Source organism: Pelodiscus sinensis, chromosome 24 (assembly GCF_049634645.1).
Source record: "Pelodiscus sinensis isolate JC-2024 chromosome 24, ASM4963464v1, whole genome shotgun sequence".
Lineage (NCBI taxonomy): Eukaryota > Metazoa > Chordata > Testudines > Trionychidae > Pelodiscus > Pelodiscus sinensis.
In genome coordinates this window covers 21,046,097-21,070,556 of record NC_134734.1, presented here as the reverse complement: position 1 = coordinate 21,070,556, position 24,460 = coordinate 21,046,097, and the positions used below count along the sequence as shown (strand labels likewise).

Sequence of the window (24,460 nt, the reverse complement as noted above, 5' to 3'; positions counted from 1 at the left end):
CCCACGTCCCTAAGCTGCAATCCGAATCATGCCTCAGCTTTCCTTTCTAGAGCCGCTCTTGTGGTCTCTGTGTGACCAAGGGTACTAGTACATGAGGTGCCGTGGAACGCGGTCGGCTGTCAGTTGTGTTGGCTGCAGGATGCCCTTTAAAGATCCTTGCTCTCCATGTGTCCCGATGTGGCATGTGCCCTTCCTGCCTTGATAAATCTGCTGCTGAATTCTTGGGGTGGGTAGTGTGTGTGTGGGGGTTTTTTTTTTAATCCAGTTGAAAGAAAATAAATTCGCAAAAGCGATTTGGCTGGCCGGGGCTCCGAGCCTGGCCAGATGCCTCCTGTGAAGTCCCACAACGCAAACATTGTTAGGACAAAGTATTTAAGGAGCTGAGCACACCAGCCAGGGCTGGCCCGGAGCTGCCTCCCTGAGCCACCTTAAAAACTGCTCGCCCCTGCCTGACCGCCTGAATGGCAGTGCTGAGTGGCATGAGGTCTCTGTTCTGAAGTCAAGTGGAAGGTGGAGAATATCCACCAGACTTCAGAGCTGCCGGGGCAGCCATCTGTGCTGAGGAAGAGGAGGCAGGGAGCCTCTCCAGGGCCTATTTATTATCCGAAAATCAGCTTCCTCCCTCTTTCCTCCCTAAATCACCTGCCACGGCTCAGTGCTTTGCAAGATGCTTCTGACTTTAATCCTGCAGAGTTTTTCCCACGCCCTGGTTGCAAGTCATGGTAAGTGGCATTGCTTTTAAAGACAAGGATGACCTGCACAGCTCAGTCTTTCCACAGTCTGGGTGCTACTGGGAAGGTGGGGGGAGGTGGGAGGCAGAGGGTGGCTGAATTTTTTTTTTGGAAACCCCAAAGCCTGCAGCCCTCCGTTCCTTTCTTGTGGCCACAATGGGGCCGCTGCTCCAGCTCCCAGGGGATGTTCCTTTTGTTTCGCTTTAGAAGCCAGTTCCCCCAAACAAACGGCACAGCAAAGGCTTTGGGCTGGGCGGCAGACATGAGCAAACACTGCTTTACAGGGACCCGCAGAACTTCAGCAAAGAGCCAGGATTGCTGGCTTATTCCCTACAGACCTGATGGACATAGTGGGTGCAGGCTGGAGCCCTCAACTGCCTGCTCCCGAGACATTACACTGGGATCAGGGGGGCCTGGAACAAAGTGTATACTGAGGGGGCCGGGGGGCTGAGAACAGTTGAACCAAACTGTGCACCCTGCTTATAATAGAAACCTTTAAGCCGGGAGGGGAGGGGGTGGTGTGGTAGCAGCCGTAGTTCCAGCACCTATGCAATTCAGTTGTGGGCTAAACTGAAGGGCGTTCACTGTACTTCCCAGCAGGAGTTAAAGCGTTTCTCAAACACAGAAAGAGCTAATCTTTGGCCTGCTCTTTCCAGCAGAGTCCGAAGCTTTCCCTTTCATCCCAATGCATTTCACACAGCACTTCTTCTGAGGTTATTTACTGCATACTTCTTCGCTGGCTGTCCACAGCTCTGAATTGCCTTCCATATTTGTGCCTGACTCCCATTGACTTACATGGGAACTGCAGGAGTCTGTTGGTTTATCCCCCGCTGATTGTGTTTTAAAATAGCCTCCAGACTCAGTGGGCCATAAAATGCCACGGAAAATGTAAATATCGGCAACATATTTAGATACACCCCCCCACCCCGGTCCTTTAGGTTCCACATTCCTTTATTCCAGCAGCCACCTCTCATCATTAGAGCGGAGCATCTTGGATTCATGAGGAGATAAAAGCTCAGCACTTTCCAAGATGGGGACCGGTGATTGGTACCTGGTCCTGAATGTCGTGGGGAAAGTTGCATAGGGTCAGGTGACTGGTGTTCTGTGTGATCAAGGGGCTATTTGCTGTAATTAATATGAATCCAGGGGTGTGATCCCCTGTGAGGTCTGGCGAGTTGACTTTTCAAGTATCTAAAAGGGTGTTACAAGGAGGAGGGAGAAAAATTGTCCTTGGTCTCTGATGATAGGACAAGAAGCAATGGGCTTAAATTGCAGGGGGGAGGTTTAGGTTGGACATTAGGAAAATCTTCCTACTTGTCAGGGTGGTTACACACTGGAATAAGTTGCCGAGGGAGGTTGTGGAATCTCCATCTCTGGAGATATTTCAGAGCAGGTTAGACAGACACCTGTCAGGGATGGTCTAGATGGTGCTTGGTCCTGCCGTGAGGGCAGGGGACTGCACTTGATGAGCTCTCGAGGTCCCTTCCAGTTCTAGTGTTCTGTGATTCTATTGGGTGAACCTCTCTAGTCCACACCCTCGGGACCTGACTGTGTAGAACCAGAGAATTTGCTGAACAACATGTCTAGCAGCATGACCAACACTTCCAGTGCTTACTGGGCTCTTAGAAGACATTTAGGGCTCTTAGAAGACATAAAGCTAAACAACATCACAGAACTCTGAGAGCCAGGACTAGTGGCTATAAACAAACTTTATGCGACGGCAGGAAACTTGGCCACACCCATGATAAGTGGCCATCCGGCTAACTAACATCATGCCGGACCATGGATGTTGCTGGACCAGAGAGGTCCAACCTGTACTGTACATTTAATTCACCTGGATTTTTGGCTTTTGTGGGCTATACTTTGATGCTTGAAATGGTGGAGTGTTTAGAAAACTGACCCTAAAGGGAAGTCATGTGAATCCAAAATTGCTGTAAGATTGTCATTTCCTGGGTTTCTCAATTCACCTTTTCATCTGCCGTCTGGACTGCTGGTGTGTTTAGCAAAGTGGGCTGTGAAGCACAGTGACATCCGACACCACGCAGCTGTCCTGACTCACAAAGCAACATGGTGCTGCGTAAAGATTTTACGATATCATTTGGAAAAAAGTAAAGGGCGCTGCAGGTGTCATTGCTGAACTGTCTTAGTATCTAAATGTGTTTGGCGTGGGAGGCCCTTTTGCTGCAAACCCTGTGATTGTAGAACACATAGAACAGAAGTGCTATGTCAGGTGGATGCATTGTACTCTGATCCACAGTGATCACTATGAAAACGGTGCCAGGGGAGATATGACAAGTGGGCAGAACAGGAGCCTTTATGCAAACGGGTAATAAGTAGAGCTGGACTGAGAATGTTTGGGATTTTTCCATGGACAATTTTGATTTTTTTGTTGTTGAAAAATTTCCCATTAAAATTGGCCCAAAAGAGAGGGAGAGAGAAAAAACCAAACAAACAACCAATGGGCTTTGACTAAATATTTTCAGTTTTCTGAAGAAAAAGGAGAAAAGTCAAGAGAAAGCAGACAAACTCGGCAACAATTTTCATCTACTCAACCCCCAGTTGTCAGCCAGACCTTTAAATAAACCTGATTTAGCCTGAAAAAGTAACTCGCCAAGTCCCAGGAGATGGGAGTGTTCCCAGTGATTCTCTGGTTTTCATTTGCACAGTTCCCTCTGGAATCTTTTCATCAAGTGGAAACATTTCATGTGATTAGCCCAAGCCTGGGAACGGACTGGGAATCTCTTTCCCTAATGGCCGGACTTTTCAGTCTCAAAACCCAGGTAGGGAGTTTGGGTTTGTGCTGTGAAACACTCCTGAGAGGCAAATCCATGTCCTGCCGTCTCTGACATTACGGGCGCAACATCTAAGGAGCAGAAATATCGCTGGACTGCTTTACCATGTAGACCAGAGCCTGCTCTAAATTACCCCAGTGTAAATCTGGAGTTGCTCCACCATCTTCACTAGCATTATTATGGATTTACACAGCCGTGTAAACAAGAGGGGGATTTAACCCCACACGAACAAAAGGAGACACGACAAACAAAAGAAACGGCATCACAGCGCTCGGCCCTCTCGGCTCTGCAAACTAGCTGTACGGCTAGCGTGAGACGCACAGGAACGCCGGGCCTGGCCCCTCACGTCTGGGCCTGAAAGGGTTCAACTTGCGAATGGCTGCGAAGAAACGTCACCTCCTCCATTCACATGCTAATCTCAGGCCAGCCAGCGCCACTGTTAATGGAGCCCAACGCGCCCCTTACCTCTCAATGGATCCCGCTGAAATTGGCCAGGCTGCAAGAGAATAGGCAAGGTGGGAGAAGGAGAGGCTGAGGGATCTGGCCTTATTTAGTCTGCAGAAGAGAAGAGTGAGGGGGGATTTGAGAGCAGCCTTCAACTTCCTGAAGGGAGGTTCCAAAGAGGATGGAGAGAGGCTGTTCTCAGTGGTGGCAGATGGCAGAACGAGGAGCAATGGTCTCAGGTTGCAGTGGGGGAGGTCTAGGTTAGATATTAGGAACAACTATGTCCCTAGGAGGGCGGGGAAGCACAGGGATGGGTTCCCTAGGGAGGGGGGTGGAATCTCCATCCCTAGAGGTTTTTAAGACCACGCTTGACAAAGCCCTGGCTGGGTTGATTGAGTTGGGGTTGGTCCTGCCTTGGGCAGGGGGTTGGATGTGATGCCCTCCTGAGGTCTTTCCCTACCCTCATCTTCTATGATTCCATGAAAAAATAAAACCTGAGGGATGGAAAAAATGTGCCAGACAGCGGGAGACTGAAACAGCTCACTCTGCTGAGTGCATCAGAAAGAAACTCAAGAGACGACTGGAATATGAGGGGTAGGTGCTTTTGAGGGGCAAGAACACCCGATACGCTTAATGTAGCAGAGCAAGGCTGCCCAAGAACCAATGGCTGGAAGCTGAAGTCTGACCAATTCAGATTCAAAAAAGGGCAGACTTAAAAAAAAACCAAAACCCGAAGGGGGGATTCACCAATGGAACAACCCCTCCGGGGAAGCGGTGGGTTCGCCAGCTCTTGAGGTCCCCCACGGCACAACGGGAGGCCTTTCTGGAAGATGCTGGAGTCGAACACAAGTGATTGGGCTCCGCACAGGGGAAAGGGGAAGCGTTCTTGGGCCTGGCATGTGCAGGAGGTCAGATCTGGTGACCTAGCAGGACCTTTTGCCCGCACAGTCGCTCACTCTAAGCCTTATAATTGACGTGGGTACTTCCGGGTGAGGTCGCTGTCTGGGAGGGGAAGAGTTACCCCAAGGAGAAGACACACGTATGTGGCTTGACTGGGGGCAAAGTGGCCCAGCTGTCCCTGGTTAGCATGAGAAGATTAGGAATTGAATAGACCCCACAAAGACCCAGGCCCCAGAAAGTCCACTCTCTGTTTCTGACAGGGGCCATTAAAAGCAGCTTCCCAGAAAGGTAGAGGCGATCGGTGCCTGAAGAGAGAGGGGGTGCAGGGCAGAGGAACAGGGAGGGGGCAAGAGGAGGCACCCCGTTTAGCAACGAGAATTTTGGTGGGGGCACGAAAGGGCGGCGCACCTCCCGAATGCCACCACGAGTCCCCATGCCAGGCGCGGAAGGACGTTTCTCCCTCATCCTGGGCAGAGAGCAGAGCGCGGACGCTGAGCCGGGTGCTCCCCGCCCTGCCCCTCGTGCTGGCAGAAACTGCCCCTCTGTACCGGGCAGGCGGAGAATGGACGCCTTTGAATTCTTGGCCCTGGGGTGGAAGAGCACAAAGGAGGCCTCGGTTCTCTCTGCCCCCACATGGCTCTTTAAGGGCGTTTGCCAAGCTGGGGGGTTAATTTTAGCTCGGGTCAGGGAGGCCTCGGTGGAGCTCAAGTCTCTGCCGCCGGGAGCCGCTGCCCTTTCAACAGAGCTAGTTTTGCCCAGCTCCTGGCTTGGCTCAGCCCATGTGCTTCTAGTTTGGGCACGAGAGCTTTAGGGGGAGTGGGAGAAAGCGGCTCAGAGACCCGACTGAAGGCGCGTGCTCGCCCCAGGTGGGTGTGTCTTAGAGCCCGCTCTGTGACTAAACCCCAGAGCCCGTGTCTCTGTTCTAGCCCCCGCTAAGAAAGGTTGGGGGGCTCGGGTGTATTAGCTCTGGAGTGCTCGGTTCGATCCCCGGCAAGTTGGCCAAACAGAGCAGCCGTCACACCAAGCAGGGCCCAACATGCTAGCCAGGGTGGGACTGTTTGCTCATCCTGCAGCGGGAGCAGGGTGACCTCTTTCCAGGCTGCTGTTAGAGGAGCAGTTAAGCAAGGCAGGGAACTTCAAAGAGCAAAGGAGAACAAGCCGTAGGCAACAGGAGGTGTCTGCTCCATCGCCCCAGGGACAACCGCTCACTTTTGACTTCAGCGGACGTTGACTCAGCACCTTTGATCCCTTTGTGAGAATTGTTGCCCCACGTGGAAATGCAGCTGCCTCTGGGGTGGAACCTGGCAGCTCTTTGACAGCTGCGGGGCATCTCATGGCAGGAGAGGGAGTGAAAGGGGATGCCGCCTCTGACAGACTTTGTCCTGGACTCTCAGGGAAACTGGTAGGATTGCCAGATACCTTCACAAAAAAGCCCGAACATGACTGGGGGGATAAATTGGTTAAGGAAAAAAAGGAGACCGATCTTGTTGAGAAAAAAAAAAAAAAAAAAAAAGGTCGCTGCGCCTTTAAATTCCCACGCTCCCCTCCCTCCCACCCCCCCACCAGATGCGGCAGGGGGAAAATGTCCTCGCTGACCTTCTGTCTGAGGAAAACAGAAAATACCAGACGGGAGGCGCAATTACTGGACTGTCCGGGCGAAAACCGGACACCTGTCAACCGTAGAAAAACGGGGTTCTTTCAGGCTTACAGGTGGGAGGGGAGAGTGAGACTGACCAAACCCTTTTCTTTGCTTGCTTTGCAGGTTTCCACTGGGCGTATTCAGGTAAGGATGGAAGAGGATTTTATTCTGGGCTTTCTCCCCTTCAGGGCCTCCTCTCCTAGGTTCCAGCTCCCTTCCGCTGGCTCTGCAGGGCAGGCCACATAGCCTTCCTGCCAGCACCGTGCCCACGCTGGCTAGCAGGTGGCTCTGGACAGTGGCCGAAATTGGCCTGTCTCCTACTGGGGACTAAGTGCACGATTGGCACGCCTGGCGCAGAGTTGGGGAGTCCCCCCCAGACGCTGCCTGGTCGCGAGATGCCCAGATGGAGGAGGCATGGTTGTTCTTAGCCCGTCCTTGCTTCCTTCCAGCCAAGGAGCTGTGAGTGCCCTAGAAAGCCTCGGTGATTAAACCCAGCACCCCGCGCGTGGGGAGAGGAGGACGAGAGTTAGTGGCAGACCCAGGAATATAACAGAGATCCTTTCTCCCAGCTCCTCCTCTAACCACTATTCTCCCTTCCAGAGCTGCGACTAGAACTCAGGCATCCCGGCTCCCTGTCCTGCACGCTAAGCACTGGACCCTCCCCCCCCGCACTGCTGAGAAAAGAACCCCGGAGTCCTGGCGCCTAGACCTTGCTCTAACCAATAGGCCTCCCCATTTCCCAGAGTCAGGAAGAGAACTCAGCTGTGTGATGCCTACTGGCTTCTGCAGGGGTTACGCGTATCCTGCAGAGGGAGAACTGGACTCTTCGCTTCTGTCCCCAGCTCTGGGAGGACAACGTGGTCTAGTGGTTAGAGCAGGTGGCCTGACTCAGAACTCCTGGGCTTTAGAAAGAAGCATGGTCTGGTAGCTTACAGCAGGATTGTGATTTGTTTCCAGGACAGGTCTCCAGGGGTTGTGACTCCCGGTCCCCTGTTCTAACCATTGAGCCCCAAACCCCAGTGTTTTAGCTCTGGCCCCCGGCTCTGCAGGAGTGTGGAGCCTTGTGGATTCTCCCCAGCTAGTTCCCATGCTAGAATGGCCTCATTGTGTTCCCAGGGCCCTTACGTAACAATGCTAGATCCACCATCCAGGTCGCCAGCCAACGGCTGCCAGCCTAACAAATCCAATTGGCACAGAGCCAGTGCCTATCTGAAAGCGCAGCTAGGCACGGCTGATCCCATTGCACATGGGTCAGACGTAATCCTCACCTAAGCTGGGGCCCTGAAAGTGCAGCATTGTGCAGGGACCTTGAAAGGGCAGCAGCGGGAACTGGTTTGAACCCACGGTCGGGGGCCTGCCTGGCACGAGGTGAGCAGAGTTCCTGTTTTCCAGGCTGCTTCTGAGGGGGAGGAACAGAAAACTCGCCTAACTCCCAGGGAAATCAGCCCAGCTCCCAAATACAGCTGTGTTCCTCTGTGCCTCAGCTTCCCATCTGTACAATGGGTCTAGGAGCCTTGAACTCATCCCTGGGACGCAGGGCTAAGCTCCCAGATTGATTTTAACTCAGCCTAGAAAATCCTGGCTCCAGGGAAGTCAGTGGCAAAACTTCCTTGCACGTCAGTGGGACCCTGCATGATAAGGGAGGTGGGGGCAGGCCCGCAAGCCGGTGTTTTGCCCTGGTGGAACGCCATCCATTTTTGGGCACTGCTGCAAAGCCCCGGTGTAGATGCACTGACACCGGTTTAGCCCAGTGCAGTCCCAGACACTACTATGAGCTTGGTTTAAATTGGTTTCGGTGCGTTTCCATCAGGGCCGGCCCACAACATTTTGGCACCTGAGGCGGGGAGCTCGAATGACGCCCCCCTGCTCCCTCGCTTGGGCCGAAATGTAGAAAGGTCTCAATTCTCTGTGTGGTGCCCCCCCACAATCTGGTACCTGAGGCGGCTGCCTCAGTTTGCCTCATGGTAAGGCCAGCCCTGGTTTCCATTAGGGGTTTAATTAGATGGATTTTAAACTGGTTGGGTGACAGCAGGCCTAGCATTCTAACTAGGGATGTGAAAGTGTAAATGCATGCATGGTTAACTGATGAGCCTGGCCTCACTGATTAACGGGCACGGTTACACGCAGGCCCTCCCCTCATGCTGCTCCCTCTGTATCACAGGCAGCAGCATGGGAGGGCGGCAGGTGGGAGCTGGTTCTCGCAAGGAGCTGGCTTTTAAACCAGCTCCCTGTGAGCACCAGCTCCTTGGGAGTCGCCTCTCCCCCGGCCCCAACTGCGCTGCTGCCTCTGATACAGAGGCAGCAGTGCAGGAAGGGGCAGATGGCTCCATGGGAGCCACTTCCCCCCACATGTAAACATGTAACCGCAGAAATTTTCAGCGGTTACACATTTGCCATTTTAAACAGCCCTCGTTCTAATACAGCTAAGCCCAGAGAGAAGGGGACAGAGGCCCACAGAGAAGGGTAGAAAAAGAGCCAACCTAACTTCTAGCATGTACAATAGTTTCCTTCCATGTCAAGCATGGGGGGGGGTGAATTACAAATTGGTCCTAGGTCAGCAAGTTATGGGGAGGGGAAAACTTCGGCTGAGCCGGCAAGTTGATCCCAGCCCATGTGCCCCAGCAGGCTCAAGCCACATGGGCGACACCTGTGCATGTCTCACGCGGCAGGCATGGATGTCAGCTGCCCAAGCCCAGAGCCTTCTGGGAACTCCTAGCAGCAGCCAGACGAGGCACTGAGCGGGCCTGTATTTTGTGGGTAGATCTGAATTTGGAGGTTCTTTGTTTTCCCAGTCTGGGGCCAGTGGAAGAATAATTGCGCAGTGGCAGGAAAAGCAAACAGCTTTATCTGTGCTTCCCCGCTTGGAAAATGTTTCCAGCAAACTAATTACCATAGCGGAGATTACATTCAGATGCAAATAACTGTGGGGCTCTGGCCTCCCTTCCCAAGCTGAGTCCTTCATACAAAAGCTTCCTCATTCAGACAGCCCTGGAGAAAACCTGATTTGCCTTCTCCTGGCTTTGGTGTGAGGCGGAGTCATCTTTCAAAGTGGCATAATTAGGCTGGTTCCAGCCCTGCCAGATAGGGACACTCGCAGGAAAAGCGAAGCAGGCACAGCCTAGGAAGCGGCATGCGTTGTTAGAACCACGTAGTTGCGAGTATTTCGATTCTAAATACTAAGAGACTCTCTAACCAGGCCTCTAGCATCCCGCTCTTTAGGCGCCTAATTCCCCTGAGCCTAGATGACTTTGCTACGCAGACCAGAATTTGTAAGTGCTCTGCACTTGTAATGACACCAGATTTTCCTACAACATCAGGGTGCCCCTCAGCTGTTGAGGTCTTTGAAAACCCAGTCACGTCCATCACGGGGGGAATCTGCCAGGTACCCAAGGCATCTGGAAGTCCATCAGCGTGGGGATGGCCCTGTCTGCAGGGCCCGCACTGCTGATGTAAAGGAACCCGGGCTCCGGGTGTGGTAGCTGCCCTTTTAAATCGCTGGGTCCCTAGGCAGTTGCCTCCTTTTTGTCTCCTCTTTGTACCCTAGTTCTTCCCCCCGGAACAGTCTAGCTGCAGCTCCTGGCAGTTTTGACATCCACCGCTGCAATGGTCCCAGAGAGGGCTGCACGTGACCTGTTGTACTGAGGGAGGGGGTGTGAAATGGCTCGGCCCCAGGCTGGAACTGGCCCACACACAAATCCAGGTGGTAGAGACACTTCCCTGCCTTTGCCCCCATGGGGCCTGACCCCCCGCACTCTCTGTTTCCAGGCCCCCACGGCCAGGAGCACTGGTCGGATGACTTCCCGGACTGCAGGGGACAGGCCCAGTCCCCCATCGACATCCAGACCAAAGCGGTGCAGCACGACCCGACCCTGCAGCCTATCGAGCCCCAGGGATACCGGACCCCTGGAGACAAGCCCTTCACCCTTATCAACAGTGGGCATGCAGGTGAGGCTGCAGGTGGGGGAGGGGCGTCACCCCAGGAGTGCAGGGGCATCCCCGGGGGGCTGAGACCCTCTGGTTTCTCCCTAGAAGCCTGGGGAGCACGGTCCGTGAATCTCTGTGCCCCTCCGCCCAATCTCCTCTGCACCCCCGGGCCTGCCCCGCGCCCGCCCCTTCCCCGCCTTTCCCGCCCCTCCCTGCTGCTGGGCTCTTCCTCCGCAGCAGCTTCTGCACATCCCCCTCTCTCGGCAGCTCCGCATCCCCTTAAACCTCACTCGGCGATTCCCGCACTGCCCCACCGCTGGGCTCTGGCCCCTCAGCTTCCCTGCCTGGCACTGGGGTGGGGGGGAAGCTGGCAGCCATTGCCCCCGTTGCCATGGCACCGAGGCGGGGGGGGGGAAGTTGATGGTCATTGCCCCTGTTGCCATGGCACCGAGGCGGGGGGGGAAGCTGATGGTCATTGCCCCTGTTGCCATGGCACCGAGGCGGGGGGGAGCTGATGGTCATTGCCCCTGTTGCCATGGCACCGAGGCGGGGGGGAGCTGATGGTCATTGCCCCTGTTGCCATGGCACTGAGGCGGGGGGGGGGGGGAAGCTGATGGTCATTGCCCCTGTTGCCATGGCACTGAGGCGGGGGGGGGGGAAGCTGATGGTCATTGCCCCTGTTGCCATGGCACTGAGGCGGGGGGGGGGAAGCTGATGGTCATTGCCCCTGTTGCCATGGCACCAAGGCGGGGGGGGAGCTGATGGTCATTGCTCCTGTTGCCATGGCACTGAGGCGGGGGGGGGGGAAGCTGATGGTCATTGCCCCTGTTGCCATGGTACCGAGGCGGAGGGCAGGGAAGCTGACAGCCATTGCCCCCATTGCCATGGCACCGAGGGAGGGAGCTGACGGCCATTGCCCCCGTTGCTGAGGCACTGGGGGGGGGGGCAGCTGACGGCCATTGCTCCCGTTGCCGTGGCACCAAGAGGGGGAGCTGACGGCCATTGCCCCCGTTGCTGAGGCACTGGGGGGGGCAGCTGATGGCCATTTCCCCTGTTGCCATGGCACACGGGGGGGGGGGGGGGGGGGAAGGTGGCGGCGGCAGCCAGGTTCCTAGGATGCCCGGGGCTAGGAGACTCCATGCTGCACCCTAACGCCCCTGGGCATGGTCTGTCCCCACAGTGGAGATGACCCTCCCCCCGACCATGTTCCTCCGGGGGCTCCCGCAGACCTACGCGGCCGTCCAGCTGCACTTCCACTGGGGCAGCCGGGGGCAGGCTGGCGGGTCGGAGCATCAGGTGAACGGGGAGGCTTGTCACGCCGAGGTGAGTGCGCGCCTGCCGGCGGGCCGGGGGCCGTTTTCCCATCGCCCTGCACCCGGGGAACACGGATCGTCTCCCTCGGCCAGAGCAGCCAGGCGAGTGGGGCCGGAGCTCCCCCGAGTTCTCCCCCGCCCGGCCCGGCCCTCCCCTTTTCCAAAGGGTCCGAAGTGGGGATGCACGAGAAACCCGTCACTCCCTCCAGCGCTGCCACCATGGGGTGGAGACGCCCTGCCCGGCGAGGGCTCCCGATGGGCCCACGGGGGCTGGACGGGCCGGTGCGGGGGCATTAGGAGCTGAAGGAAGGTCCTGTTCTGCCCTCCCGGGAGCTGCCAATGCTGAGCACTGAACTGCTGATGCTGGTGGGGCTGGGGGGCAGTTACGGTGCGTTTGCCCCTCGCCCCTCCTTTCCTTGGCTGGGTTTGCATCTCAGCTGCAGTGCTTGCTTGGGTGGGGCCCAGGCCAGGAGGAGTCTCAGCGATCAGTGCAGGCTGGGTGCCGGTCCTGGCCTGGCACCCTGAGCCACCGGCTCAGAGCCAGCCTCGCGCCGGAGAACAGTGCTGCCAGGGCCCTGCTCTTTGCCCCAGTGGCCGCCAACCCCATGAAGAGAGAACCTGAGCAAGGCCTTGCAAAACTGGGAGCTGGCTAAGTGCCGATGGAGCCTGCGGGCAGCCCTGGCCCCTTTGCAAACCTGCCTGAGCCCCACAGGGCAGCGTGGCCGGAGAGAGGCAGGGCTGGAAGGGAAAGGATCGCTGTGGGAAAAGGGGAAGGGAGGGCGGCTGCCCAGCAGCCTAGGTCTGAAGAGGTGGGTTGTAAAACTCAGTGGCTTGTCCCTGCTGGTCTTGACTTGCCAAGGGGCAGCATGGTCCAATGGGCAGAACACTGGGAAGCCGTGGGTCATCTTCCCAGGCGTGCCACTGACTCCCCGGGGATAACCTTGGGCAAGTCACTTCCCGGGCCTGTGCCTCTGGCCCCTGTCCCAAAGGGATGGTGCGTGGATGCGGTCACCAGCGGGCGCTCGGAGAGACTGCTTCTTTCAGAGCCTGCCCCGCCCCTGTCCCCCTGCAGCTGCACGTGGTCCATTACAACTCGGAGCGCTATGCCAACTTCAGCGAGGCCAAGAGGTGGGCGGACGGACTGGCCGTGCTGGGCATCCTCATCGAGGTGAGTGCGCTGCCAAGGCGGGGCAGGGCTGGTGGATTCTACAATCCAGCCAGCTTGAGAAGAGATGCTCGGGGGGAAGGGGGGTGGGGGGAGTCTCTGAGCAGAGCCCTCTGCTTGCTGGGGGTGTGATTCCTTTCTGGGTCAAAAGGGGACACTAGGGGGAAGAGAGGAGCCATTGGACTGGCTCAGTTCTGAGGTTCAGCTAGCCCAGTATCCTAGCTCCTATGCAGCTTCAGAGGACGGTGGAAGAAATCCCCCAATGGCCATGTATCGGATAACCCACCCCCATAAAGGTCTCATTCGATCTCTAATTATTTGCAGCTGACTTGAGTCCTGAAACACGAGGTTCTCTCTCCCTTCCGTACAGACACGTTCGCTATTCAAACTCCGGGTATTCTCGCTCTCTGGATAGACATCCAGTCCCTTTCCACGTCCTGGCCTCAGTGCCATCCTGTGGCAATGAGTTCCACAGGCTAATCACGTGTGGCATGACAGCATTTCCTCAGCTCAGCTTTGGGGTTGTGGGTAATGCCTGGTGAAGGGACAGCCTGGATGTCAGGCTGTTCTCTCTGCATGCAGGTGAATTTCACCCCCGAGAGGAAGACCAGCTACCCACTCTCCAGCATTCCCCAAGGCAGTGCTGGGACTAGGATCTCCGATATCGTCATGAGGGCTGAACATGACCAGATGGCCAGACAGCTAGGAGATGGGACCTAGAAGTTGAGTGGGACCCCAGGATGTCCAGGGTCAAAGCCTCCCGATGTCGGGAGGAAGACCCTGACTTCAGAAACATCAGCCCATCTCTAGCATCTCCCTTGTCCAAGTCCTCTGAAGGGACAGCCAGGGACCCTTCCTGCTCCATCCTCGACCAGCCCCTAATGTCTGAATGAAGATACAACTTGTGCAGGGGAAAGCCGAGCTTTCTTCAGGGCTGGTCCCCTTCCAGCCATCACCAACCTCCCCATCCCTGCTCTGAGTGCAAGGGGAGCTCCTCTGACCTGACTTAACATAGGCACAGAGTAGGCAGAAATGGGCATGTAAAAAAGCAACCCTACCAAAACAAGCCATGCCACCACATATACACCTCTCCCCTGGTGTGAGACAGAACCCCACGGGGCAATGTGGGCCAGGTGACAGTGCAGGGCTGGACAGTGCCCGGATACTCCTGTAACGAGGGGGTTTGAAGACCCCAAAGGGAACATAACGGGGACAGCAGCCATCTAACTGGGCCACCCGGCCTCTGCTCCTCTTGCGAGGGTGGGGGTCAGCGCGAGCCCCACAAAGCCTCTTGGTCCCGTTTCCTCCTTCAGGCTGGCGACGTGGCCAACCCCGCCTACGACAACATCCTCGACCAGCTGAAGGATATTCAGTACGCAGGTGAGCCCCTCCCTTCCCCGGCCGCGGGCGGGGCCTGGCTGTGGTACAGGGTTTGCCTCGGGCACCTCAAGGCGTCGTTCAGGTGCCTCCTGACCCGCCTGGACGTGGAACCACAACATCCCCGAGGTGGTGTCGGTTGTTTGTGTCCTCCACAACATTGTGGAGAGGAGGGGGGAGGCCTTCCCAGCAGGCTGGGGGTGGGGGTGAAGCAAAGAGGCTGAGATGAGATTGAGCAAAGGACACTTTAGGGCAGATGTGAGGAAACGTTTCCTGGCAGTGAGAGTCCGTACGCTCCTAGACTGGGTGACCGGAAGGGCCTAATAGACCTCCCAGGCTGAGCTCCCGTATCACAGAGGCCAGATAATTTCCCCCTATTATCCCTGATAACGGTCTCCCCCAGAATTGGACATTTGGTCTCTCCCTGAGGACGTCAGGGGACTGGGGACTCACGTGGACTTTGTCCCGCCGGTGAGCTGCCCGCGTCAATGACGAGTTGAGCCGCATTTCACCTTTCAACGTGGCTGGTGTCAGCTTCCAGCCCGGGGTTCTTGTGCTGCTTTTCTCCACTGGATTAAAGGGCCCTGTGAGGCCTGCTCTTTTCTCTCTGCCATAAGCCACCTCTCCAGCTCGTTCCTGACAAGCTCCGGAAGGGCCGGCGATCTGTGGCGAGGCTGGGATGAGAGCTCGGTGCCTAACTCCTCTAGGCACTTTTACATAATGCCAGCCCTGCTCTTCGGAGCAGACCCGACTGAGCCCCCACGCCTGGGCTGCATAAAAGGGTACGCCGCTGCAGGCCACGTTACCGGTGGGCGTGGCATAACAAAGGATTTTCCTCCGGGGTCCCTGGTTGATACCACCCCAGGCCTGCGGCGGCCACCATCCAGCCAGGTCACACCTGGGTCCAGCCTTTCCCGGTGAACTGAGTCCCATCCGGCCATAGTCCAGCTGCTGCATGCCGGGTTTTCAGACTGATCAGTGCTTGGCACCCCTTCCCACCAGGGTCCCCATGAAAACCCAGGCTCTCCCTCTGCACCTGGTTCCAGCTCCAACTGCTACGGTCTGTCTGCTCAGACCTGCAGCTTCCTCCCTGGCCTACACCCGAGCCCCGCCTGCCTCTGGGCCTTTTACCAAACCCTCTCCGGGCACACACCTCCACAGACGCCCAAAGAAAAACACACGTCATATGGACCAAAACCCCCAGTCTTGTGCCGGGCCTACCTGCCCTACAGAGGCTCTGCTGGCATCTAGCAACCCTTGGGTAGCACCAAGCTCAGCCAGGTCTTCTTTCAAAGGGCTAGTACTGCTCCAGGTGGCCATTCCTGGGCTGGGTTTTTCCCTTTTCTAATCCCTCCCTCCAGGCTTGATGCCTGCCCCAGGTGTAACCGGTGGGGCTGACGGAGCTCACAGCCTCCAATTGATCCTGTTTCCAGCCAGCATGAGGGACTATATACCCCCGGACCCTAGGGACAGCCCTGCCAGTCTGCAACAGGACTGTCTCAGCACTGAAATGTGGCTGTGCAATCGGATGCCCGGCTGTAAGAGCAGTGCTGGGCAGGGGCAGAGCGGCGGCCCGGCCCGGTGAATGCAGTTGGGTGGGATTTAACAGCCCTCCTTATTGGGGCTTCGCACTGGGCGAGGTTCTCAGGGGGCTGCTCTCACGCACGTGGACACGGGAGGAGGGTGAGGGCCAGGACCAGGCTCAAACCCCACCCGCCGTTCTCGGGCCCACGCAGGCAGCAAAGCCGAGGCCCTGGGACTTGGGTGGCCAGGAGACGCAGGCTCCGTCTCCCTGCCTGCGCCTCCCGTGGCCGTTGGCGCCCGGGCCGTGTGCGCAGGTGGGGTGGGGAATAAAGCCTCAAATGATGGCTCCCAGGCAGCTGAAATGTGTGAGAACAGCCACGCCCAGCAGCCAGTCAGTTGCCACGGGCTCATTCGTGGTCAGACCCACGGGGCTCCCGCCATGACATTGTCTCTCCCCCAGGACTGGGGGCATCTTCTCCCTATGCTGGGGGTACCCCTATGCTGGGGGGCACCCCAAGACTGGAGGGATCTCCCCCTATGCTGGGGGGCACCCCAAGACTGGAGGGATCTCCCTCAATGCTGGGGGTAACCCTATGCTGGGGGGAACCCCAAGACTGGAGGGATCTCCCCCTATGCTGGGGGTACCCCTATGCTGGGGGGCACCCCAAGACTGGAGGGATCTCCCCCTATGCTGGGGGGCACCCCAAGACTGGAGGGATCTCCCTCAATGCTGGGGGTAACCCTATGCTGGGGGGCACCCCAAGACTGGAGGGATCTCCCTCAATGCTGGGGATACCCCTATGCTGGGGGGAACCCCAAGACTGGAGGGATCTCCCCCTATGCTGGGGGTACCCCTATGCTGGGGGGCACCCCAAGACTGGAGGGATCTCCCCCTATGCTGGGGGGCACCCCAAGACTGGAGGGATCTCCCTCAATGCTGGGGGTACCCCTATGCTGGGGGGAACCCCAAGACTGGAGGGATCTCCCCCTATGCTGGGGGTACCCTTATGCTGGGGGGCACCCCAAGACTGGAGGGATCTCCCCCTATGCTGGGGGTACCCCTATGCTGGGGCACCCCAAGACTGGAGAGATCTCCCCCTATGCTGGGGGGCACCCCAAGACTGGAGAGATCTTCCCCTATGCTGGGGGGCACCCCGGGACTGGGGGGGATCTCCTCCCCACAATGTTGCTCAGAAGCGAATGTGTCCCCCTAACATTGTTCCCTGGGTACCCCTGCAGGGCAGGAGGTCTCCATCCCGCCCTTCGACGTTCAGGAGTTGCTTCCCAAGCAGCTGGGACACTATTTCCGCTATAATGGCTCCCTGACCACGCCGCCCTGCTCCCAGAACGTGCTCTGGACTGTCTTCCACCAGCGGGTGCAGATTTCCACCTCCCAGGTACCCGCTGCCATGTGGGCTCCGGGTGTATTTAAACAGCTGCCCCGGTAACACTCCATTTGCCCCAATGCCAGGAGTCCCGGGTAGCTGAGGGGGCCCCAGGGACACCCCAGGGTCTAGGGCTAAGGGGGTAGGGATTGGCTCCTCACCGAACTGTGGAGAGAGCGAAAGGAAGCCCCAGGCTACCTCTGTAAGCCGGGCGCTAGGGCGGCCACTCGGGAGGGATTCCAGTAGTGCCCAGTTGATAGCAGCACGCCCACAGCTAGGCTTTGTTCCTTTCGGCGGTGCACATCCGCACAGGCATTGGTGCACATAAACATTATTCCACACACGGGTGGAAAATGTTAGAGGGAACATTGGTCCCCGGGCTTGGGCATCTCCCCCCCATGCTGTCTGTAGGAGGCGAGCTAGGACTGGGGTGGCATCTCCCCATGCTGTGTGTGTGTGTGGGGGGGGGGGTTCCCTGGGATCTGGGGGCCTCTCCTCCTCCTGTTGCATGTGTGGGGGCACCCCAGGATGTTGAGGGGGCATCTCCTCACAGCTCCCGTCTCTTGCAGCTGGAGAGGCTGCACGGGGGGCTGTATTGCACCAAACCCAAGAACTCCTCGCCCGTGCTGCTGGTAGACAATTACCGCATCCCTCAGCTGCTGAACCAGAGGCGGGTGCTCTCCTCCGTCCCCGTGGGTGAGTGCATGGGGCCCAGGCGGCATGGGTGGAGGATCCGGCCAGGGGAGAACAGGGCCCCCCTTAAGCTTCAGCTGATCCGGGGAGGGTCTGAATCCTGTTTCTCTCCACAGGCCGTCACCCTCTCATTTATGCTCCGCCTGCCACCCGCCCCCACAGGCCCCAGCCCAATTGCAACAGCCAGTCTCTGGCGCGATGCCCCAGGCTCTATCCAGGTAGAATCCAGCTCCAAACCCACAGGGCTCAAACCTCAGAGCCACAGGACTGGTGGTAGCCTCAGGGCTTCTATTTTCCTGGCAGGCCTGTGGCTGGAGTCGTGCAGTGAGACTGTGCCACGCTGGAGAACAGGCTCATGAGCTGGCTGTGCAGCACCACTGCCCTCTGCTGGAGGGAAATGAGAACTGCTCACCAGCGTGTCACGGGCCCTGTACTGCTCACAGCCAATGGGGACTTTCCCATCGAGACAGTGGGGCTGGGCTTTTGGAGCAGCACGGTCTGAGGTCTAGCCCCACGGTGACAACACAACTGGTAGGGTTCAGGATGCCACGTTCGTCACAAGCTAGCGCAGGGCCCGAGCCTGGCCTGGCCCCATACGGGGCCTTAGAGATCCTCAACGTGTGTCTGTTTCTTCTCTTGCAGGTCCCCCCGCCTACTCTGCAGGTACGGCCCTCTCCGTTAGGCACCGCGGGGTTAGCGGGGCCCGGGGGGTTACGCTCCCAGCGCGCGCACAGGGACTGCAGGTTCCATGCGAGACCCTCAAAGCAGAGAGGCCCCTTGAGTCGCACCGGCGCTGTCCGGACACTCTGATGGCTCCTGCTAGCTCCCCACAACTGCACCCTCCCTCCCCCCATGCACTCCCAACACAGCCCCAGCACGCGTCGGCAGTGGGGAACGGCGACCTGGGGATCCAAGAAAGAGCAGCTGGCAGGCCCTGGGGTGTGCTGTCCCCGGGAATGACTGGGATCCCCCCCGCCCCCGGGGGCCCGTCCCCCAACTGCTCTTAGGCCCTGAAGCGCCCCCTCCCCAAAGGGAGCTCTAACCCTCCGTTTTCCTTCCTCGGGCAGGCGAGATCATCGCCATTGTGTTTGGGACCCTCCTGGGCTGCCTCAGCGCCTTCCTCACCCTCTACTTTGTGGTGAAGAGAATAAGGTGAGTGGGGGGAGGAAGGGAGGGGCCTGTCCCTGGCTGAGCTGCCTCCGCTTCCTGCCCCACCCAGGGGCTCAGGCCTGGGCTACGCCAGGAGGTCAGATCGAATTCAGCCACATAAGGTCGACTTTTGACACGATGCGCCCCCGAGCCCCTCGGGTCGCTAAGCGGGGAGGAGAGGCGGCTTGAGATGTTTAAATGCCTGCGACTTCCAGACCCCTGGCAGGCTCCAGCAGCCTCCGTCAGCTGAGCAGGGCAGAGCCTGGCAAAGCCCTCAGCTGGTGTAATTGGGGGTCACTCCTCTGGAGCCAAAGGGGGCAGATCCCGAGCTGGTGTAACTGGGGGTCACTCCCCTGGAGCCAAAGGGGGCAGATCCCGAGCTGGTGTAATTGGGGGTCACTACCCTGGAGCCAAAGGGGGCAGATCCCGAGCTGGTGTAACTGGGGGTCACTCCCCTGGAGCCAAAGGGGGCAGATCCCGAGCTGGTGTAATTGGGGGTCACTCCCCTGGAGCCAAAGGGGGCAGATCCCGAGCTGGTGTAATTGGGGGTCACTCCCCTGGAGCCAAAGGGGGCAGATCCCGAGCTGGTGTAATTGGGGGTCACTCCCCTGGAGCCAAAGGGGGCAGATCCCGAGCTGGTGTAATTGGGGGTCACTCCGCTGGAGCCAAAGGGGGCAGATCCCGAGCTGGTGTAATCGGGGGTCACTCCCCTGGAGCCAAAGGGGGCAGATCCCGAGCTGGTGTAATCGGGGGTCACTCCCCTGGGGCCAAAGGGGGCAGATCCCGAGCTGGTGTAATTGGGGGTCACTCCCCTGGGGCCAAAGGGGGCAGATCCCGAGCTGGTGTAATTGGGGGTCACTCCCCTGGGGCCAAAGGGGGCAGATCCCGAGCTGGTGTAATTGGGGGTCACTCCCCTGGAGCCAAAGGGGGCAGATCCCGAGCTGGTGTAATTGGGGGTCACTCCCCTGGGGCCAAAGGGGGCAGATCCCGAGCTGGTGTAATTGGGGGTCACTCCCCTGGAGCCAAAGGGGGCAGATCCCGAGCTGGTGTAATTGGGGGTCACTCCCCTGGAGCCAAAGGGGGCAGATCCCGAGCTGGTGTAATTGGGGGTCACTCCCCTGGGGCCAAAGGGGGCAGATCCCGAGCTGGTGTAATTGGGGGTCACTCCCCTGGAGCCAAAGGGGGCAGATCCTGAGCTGGTGTAATCGGGGGTCACTCCCCTGGAGCCAAAGGGGGCAGATCCCGAGCTGGTGTAATTGGGGGTCACTCCCCTGGAGCCAAAGGGGGCAGATCCCGAGCTGGTGTAATTGGGGGTCACTCCCCTGGAGCCAAAGGGGGCAGATCCCGAGCTGGTGTAATTGGGGGTCACTCCCCTGGGGCCAAAGGGGGCAGATCCCGAGCTGGTGTAATTGGGGGTCACTCCCCTGGAGCCAAAGGGGGCAGATCCCGAGCTGGTGTAATTGGGGGTCACTCCCCTGGAGCCAAAGGGGGCAGATCCCGAGCTGGTGTAATTGGGGGTCACTCCCCTGGGGCCAAAGGGGGCGGATTCCAAGCTGGTGCAGTCAATGCTTGTGATCCCAAACTCTGATCCCCTGAACTGGGGTTTGGGCCGACACTGCCCCCTCCCCCGATTATGAACCAGAGTGGATCACAGCGAGGGCACGACCTAGGGGACCAGCATGCGGTCCCTACCCAACTGGGGTCACTGTGGGAGGAGGGGTGAACAGCTCCGATAAGATTTGGGGGTCAGGATGGGGGTGTGTGGGCAAGAGTCCCTGTAGGGTGGAGGGTCATGTTGGGGGAAGGGGAATGTACTGCCACTGGAGGATTTGGGATAATTATGGGGGGGTCAAGCTCCCAGCTCCTATGGGACCTGGAGGAGACTATAGGAGAGGGGACACAGCCCCGCTAGGATTTGGGGTCCCTATGGGGACAGAGACGCATGGCCCCAATAGGATTTGGGGTCCCTATGGGGACAGAGATGCACGGCCCCGCTAAGATTTGGGGTCCCTATGGGGACAGACGCATGGCCCCAATAGGATCGGGGGTCCCTACGGGGGCAGAGATGCACAGCCCCGCTAGGATTTGGGGTCCCTACGGGGGCAGAGACGCACGGCCCCCGCTAGGATTTGGGGTCCCTACGGGGTCAGAGACGCACGGCCCCCGCTAAGATTTGGGGTCCCTACGGGGGCAGAGATGCACGGCCCCGCTAGGATTTGGGGTCCCTACGGGGGCAGAGATGCACGGCCCCGCTAGGATTTGGGGTCCCTACGGGGTCAGAGACGCACGGCCCCCGCTAGGATTTGGGGTCCCTACGGGGTCAGAGACGCACGGCCCCCGCTAGGATTTGGGCTCACCCTACCATTTCTGCTTGTCTCTTCAGAGCAAAGAGGATCCGGGAGCCGAAGGACGTCGTGTTCAAATCCTCTTCCAGCCGTGCAGTGTCCGGCCACACCCATCGCCCCTGAACCCCACAACTTGCCTCTGCTCCCCTGTGGCAGCTACACCTCCCCCCCCCCCCGTCCCGGGGCCAGCAGGCCTGGAGGTGCGCCAGGCAGAGTAGCTGTAGGAGTCCAACGCCCACACAGCCCCGGGAGGTTCCCTTTTGGGGGGGATGCCTCCCACCCAGCCTGGGGGGAGAACACGGCCAATCCAGCCCGGGCTGGGCGTGACTCTCAGCTGTTCCCATCCACGGCCTGCAGGGTGGCAGCTGTGAGATGAGTTGGTGGGTCTCAGCCCAGTCTCTAGTGGAACATCTGCCCCCCAGGGCTTGGACTCAGCAGACCCCTCGCCAGCAGCCTTGCTGCGTGGCAGGGCACAGACGCCGCTGCAGGCCTGCTACACGGCACAAGAACGCCGTCCCCTTCCCGCCGCCCAGCTCGCTGATCTAACCTCCCCAGGCCGAGGGGCTGGTTTCCGTCCTGCAGCGCCGAGGCAGATGACGCACCAGACAGCTCCACCGCGCCACCCTCGCCCTGCGCCAGTCCCAGCCACGACCCCACCCCCGGGCTGTCAGGGCACGGGCAGGGTTGGCATCTCTGGGGCAGGCAGGGCTGTTCTCCAGCCGCTGGTCTGGATCAGCCGTTATAGGTGGCAATAAAACACCGTCTCAGTCTCCCCCCGGAAAAGCCCCTACACTTCGCTCGGCAGGGTTCCAGGGCCGGCTCCTCGGCTGGACCGCCATAGCCCCACCGCACCTAGTTCTCCGACGCTGCGCACTGCCGCGCAAACTCAGCCACGACCCCCAAACCGAGGCTCCTCAGTTCTGGTTTTCAAAGACCTATGAGGCCAGGAAACCTTAAGGTGACACAGGGCCGGGGAGAACCAAGAAATAAACCCAGGTCTCCTAGCCTCTCAAGAACCACTGGCCCCCGAGTAGCTGTCCCTAAACAGCCAGGTGGAAGGTGCCAGCGTTTCTAAGTTAGGTGCAAGCAGCTCCGAGTGTCAAGCTCATCTACACACGAAAGCTAATCTGGAGCAAGGGTGGATGTGAATTGAAAGTGGATTCCAATGCCTGGTTAACACCATACGGGACTGCCCTTAAACCAGAGTCAGAGCGTCTTATTCTGAATCAACTTAATCCAGAGCGGCTTCTCTTCTGGAATGACGCCCTCCATCGGCAAGACTGGAAAGCTTGGCCAGATTTTATTTTATGCTTCTACCAAGAGATTTCACCGCGGCGTTGACAGCCCTTGTCCCCGCTTCCCTTCTGGCAGGGAACAGACCCATCAAAGCAAACGGCTCCTGAACAAATGTGCCCAAAAGGCTCAAGCATGAAACCACTTGTTTAAAAAAATAAAAGCAGCACCGGTGCCTTGAAAGCCCAGTCCAGCCCGCTCTGGCCCTGGCACCCTGCGGTTCCGGTCTCCCCTGGCCAAGAGGGCTCGGTTCCAACTGGAGCGGGTGCCGAGAAGGGCGGTGAGGCTGAGCTGAGCCACGGGAAGCCGACTCCGGAGGGGAGCAGCAGCGAGTGGTTAGAACAGACTTCAGGGAGAGGAACCAGCTCTCCCGGGCGCTGCCTGTGGGTGTGGAGTGCGGGCTGCTGCCTAGACAGTGCCAGACCGCCAGTTCTAGTCATGGCTCCGCCGCGGATTTGCCCCCGGCCACGTCGCTCCAGGGGGTGCCAGCGCTTCCCCCCTCTCCGAGAAAGGGTTAAAACGAACCCCCCCCCCCAGGGGTCATCCCTGCAAGGCGCTTAGGGATCCTCTGCCAGGGAATCTCCTCTCTCAGGCTGCCTGTTTACCCCCGGTCCCAGAGTGCTGCTCTGGCCCCTAGCACAGGCCGTTTGGGTCCCCACAGGGCACCGTCCCCTCTCCATCCCCCGCCCCACTGATTCTTTGCTAAGCCGCTGGGATTAACATCCAGAGCCGGGCTGGGGTGGCTGGAGCCTCGCAGGGTCACATCAGCCTGACCCAGGGGCTGGGGGGTGAGAGGTCTCCTTGGTAACCAGGGTTTGGTATCCAAACACGAGACAGAGGGAAGGGGCCGGAGGGACAAATCAGTCACCCCCCCCCCCCCCCCATGAGCCCGGCTGCTGGCAGCTCTGGAAATCTCCCCACCCACAGATCTCCGGGTGCTTCATAACCAGCCCCCCCCCCCCCCCCCCCCCGGGCTCTCCAAAGCGCTGTGCCGACAGGACAGGACTGGGAGAGACTTACCAGCCTGTGCTAGGCAGGGGGAGCCCAGAGGGTGCGAGGGCCCCGCCGAGGAACACACTGCAAATGGGAAAGGGATGGTCCCCCCCCCCGTTCCCCAGAGCAGCGAGGGGAGAGCCAGGCTGCTCCAGCCGGCCCCTCTTCTCCGTGGCTATCGAGGCATGCACAGAGGGCCTGGGGGACCAGCCCCTGCCCCGTCAGCGTCTGCCTAGCTGCTGCCTCAGGGCCCTGGAGATTTCCTGTTTTGCGGGACGGCTCTGCTTGGCGCCTGGGGCCATTAACGGGCCCGCTCCCTGCCTGCCTCGCTGGCCCAAAGCCAGGGCTTTCAGGCCCGCCTGCTGCTGCTCACATGCCCGGCTGCCCTGCCTGGGTGCTCGGGAGGGGCGCTGTGTGGGGCAGGGCCCAGGGCCCCCTCGCTGCAGCCTCCTTCCTTCCACTGGCTCCTCTTTGCTTTTTCTTGGGGGGGGGCTAAGTGCACAGCAGACGGGGCTGGGCCCATCTCCCCTTGAAGGGCCAGTCCCCCTCCCACACCCATCAGCAGCCATTTGTCCCAGCCTGGCCTCACCGGCAGCAGCCCAGAGCCTGCCCCTGGCCAGCGACAGGGTGGGGCTGGGCCCAGACCGGGAGATGCTCCCAGTGTGGGCTGTTCCCTCCCAGGCCCACCTCATCCCTGCAGAGTTACCCGGCCCCTTGCTCGCCCTAGGTCCCTAGCTCGCTTGGTGCAGGGCGCGCGCCGGGGGCAGCCTGGCCCCTCTCCGCAGAGCCGGGC

At 59.0% G+C, this 24,460-nt stretch overlaps 1 protein-coding gene across 1 annotated transcript; it reads left to right on the top strand.

Moving 5' to 3' along the window:
• Nucleotides 1-406: 406 nt before the first annotated feature.
• On the top strand, nucleotides 407-22,890 carry CA14 (carbonic anhydrase 14). Its single transcript, XM_075907419.1, has 11 exons — nucleotides 407-722; nucleotides 6,630-6,650; nucleotides 10,272-10,451; nucleotides 11,611-11,753; nucleotides 12,816-12,911; nucleotides 14,222-14,288; nucleotides 17,049-17,206; nucleotides 17,764-17,890; nucleotides 18,530-18,550; nucleotides 18,955-19,039; nucleotides 21,420-22,890. Exons 1-11 carry the CDS (start codon nucleotides 668-670, stop codon nucleotides 21,502-21,504), a joined length of 1,038 nt encoding a protein of 345 aa, XP_075763534.1. The 5' UTR covers nucleotides 407-667; the 3' UTR covers nucleotides 21,505-22,890.
• Nucleotides 22,891-24,460: the final 1,570 nt, after the last annotated feature.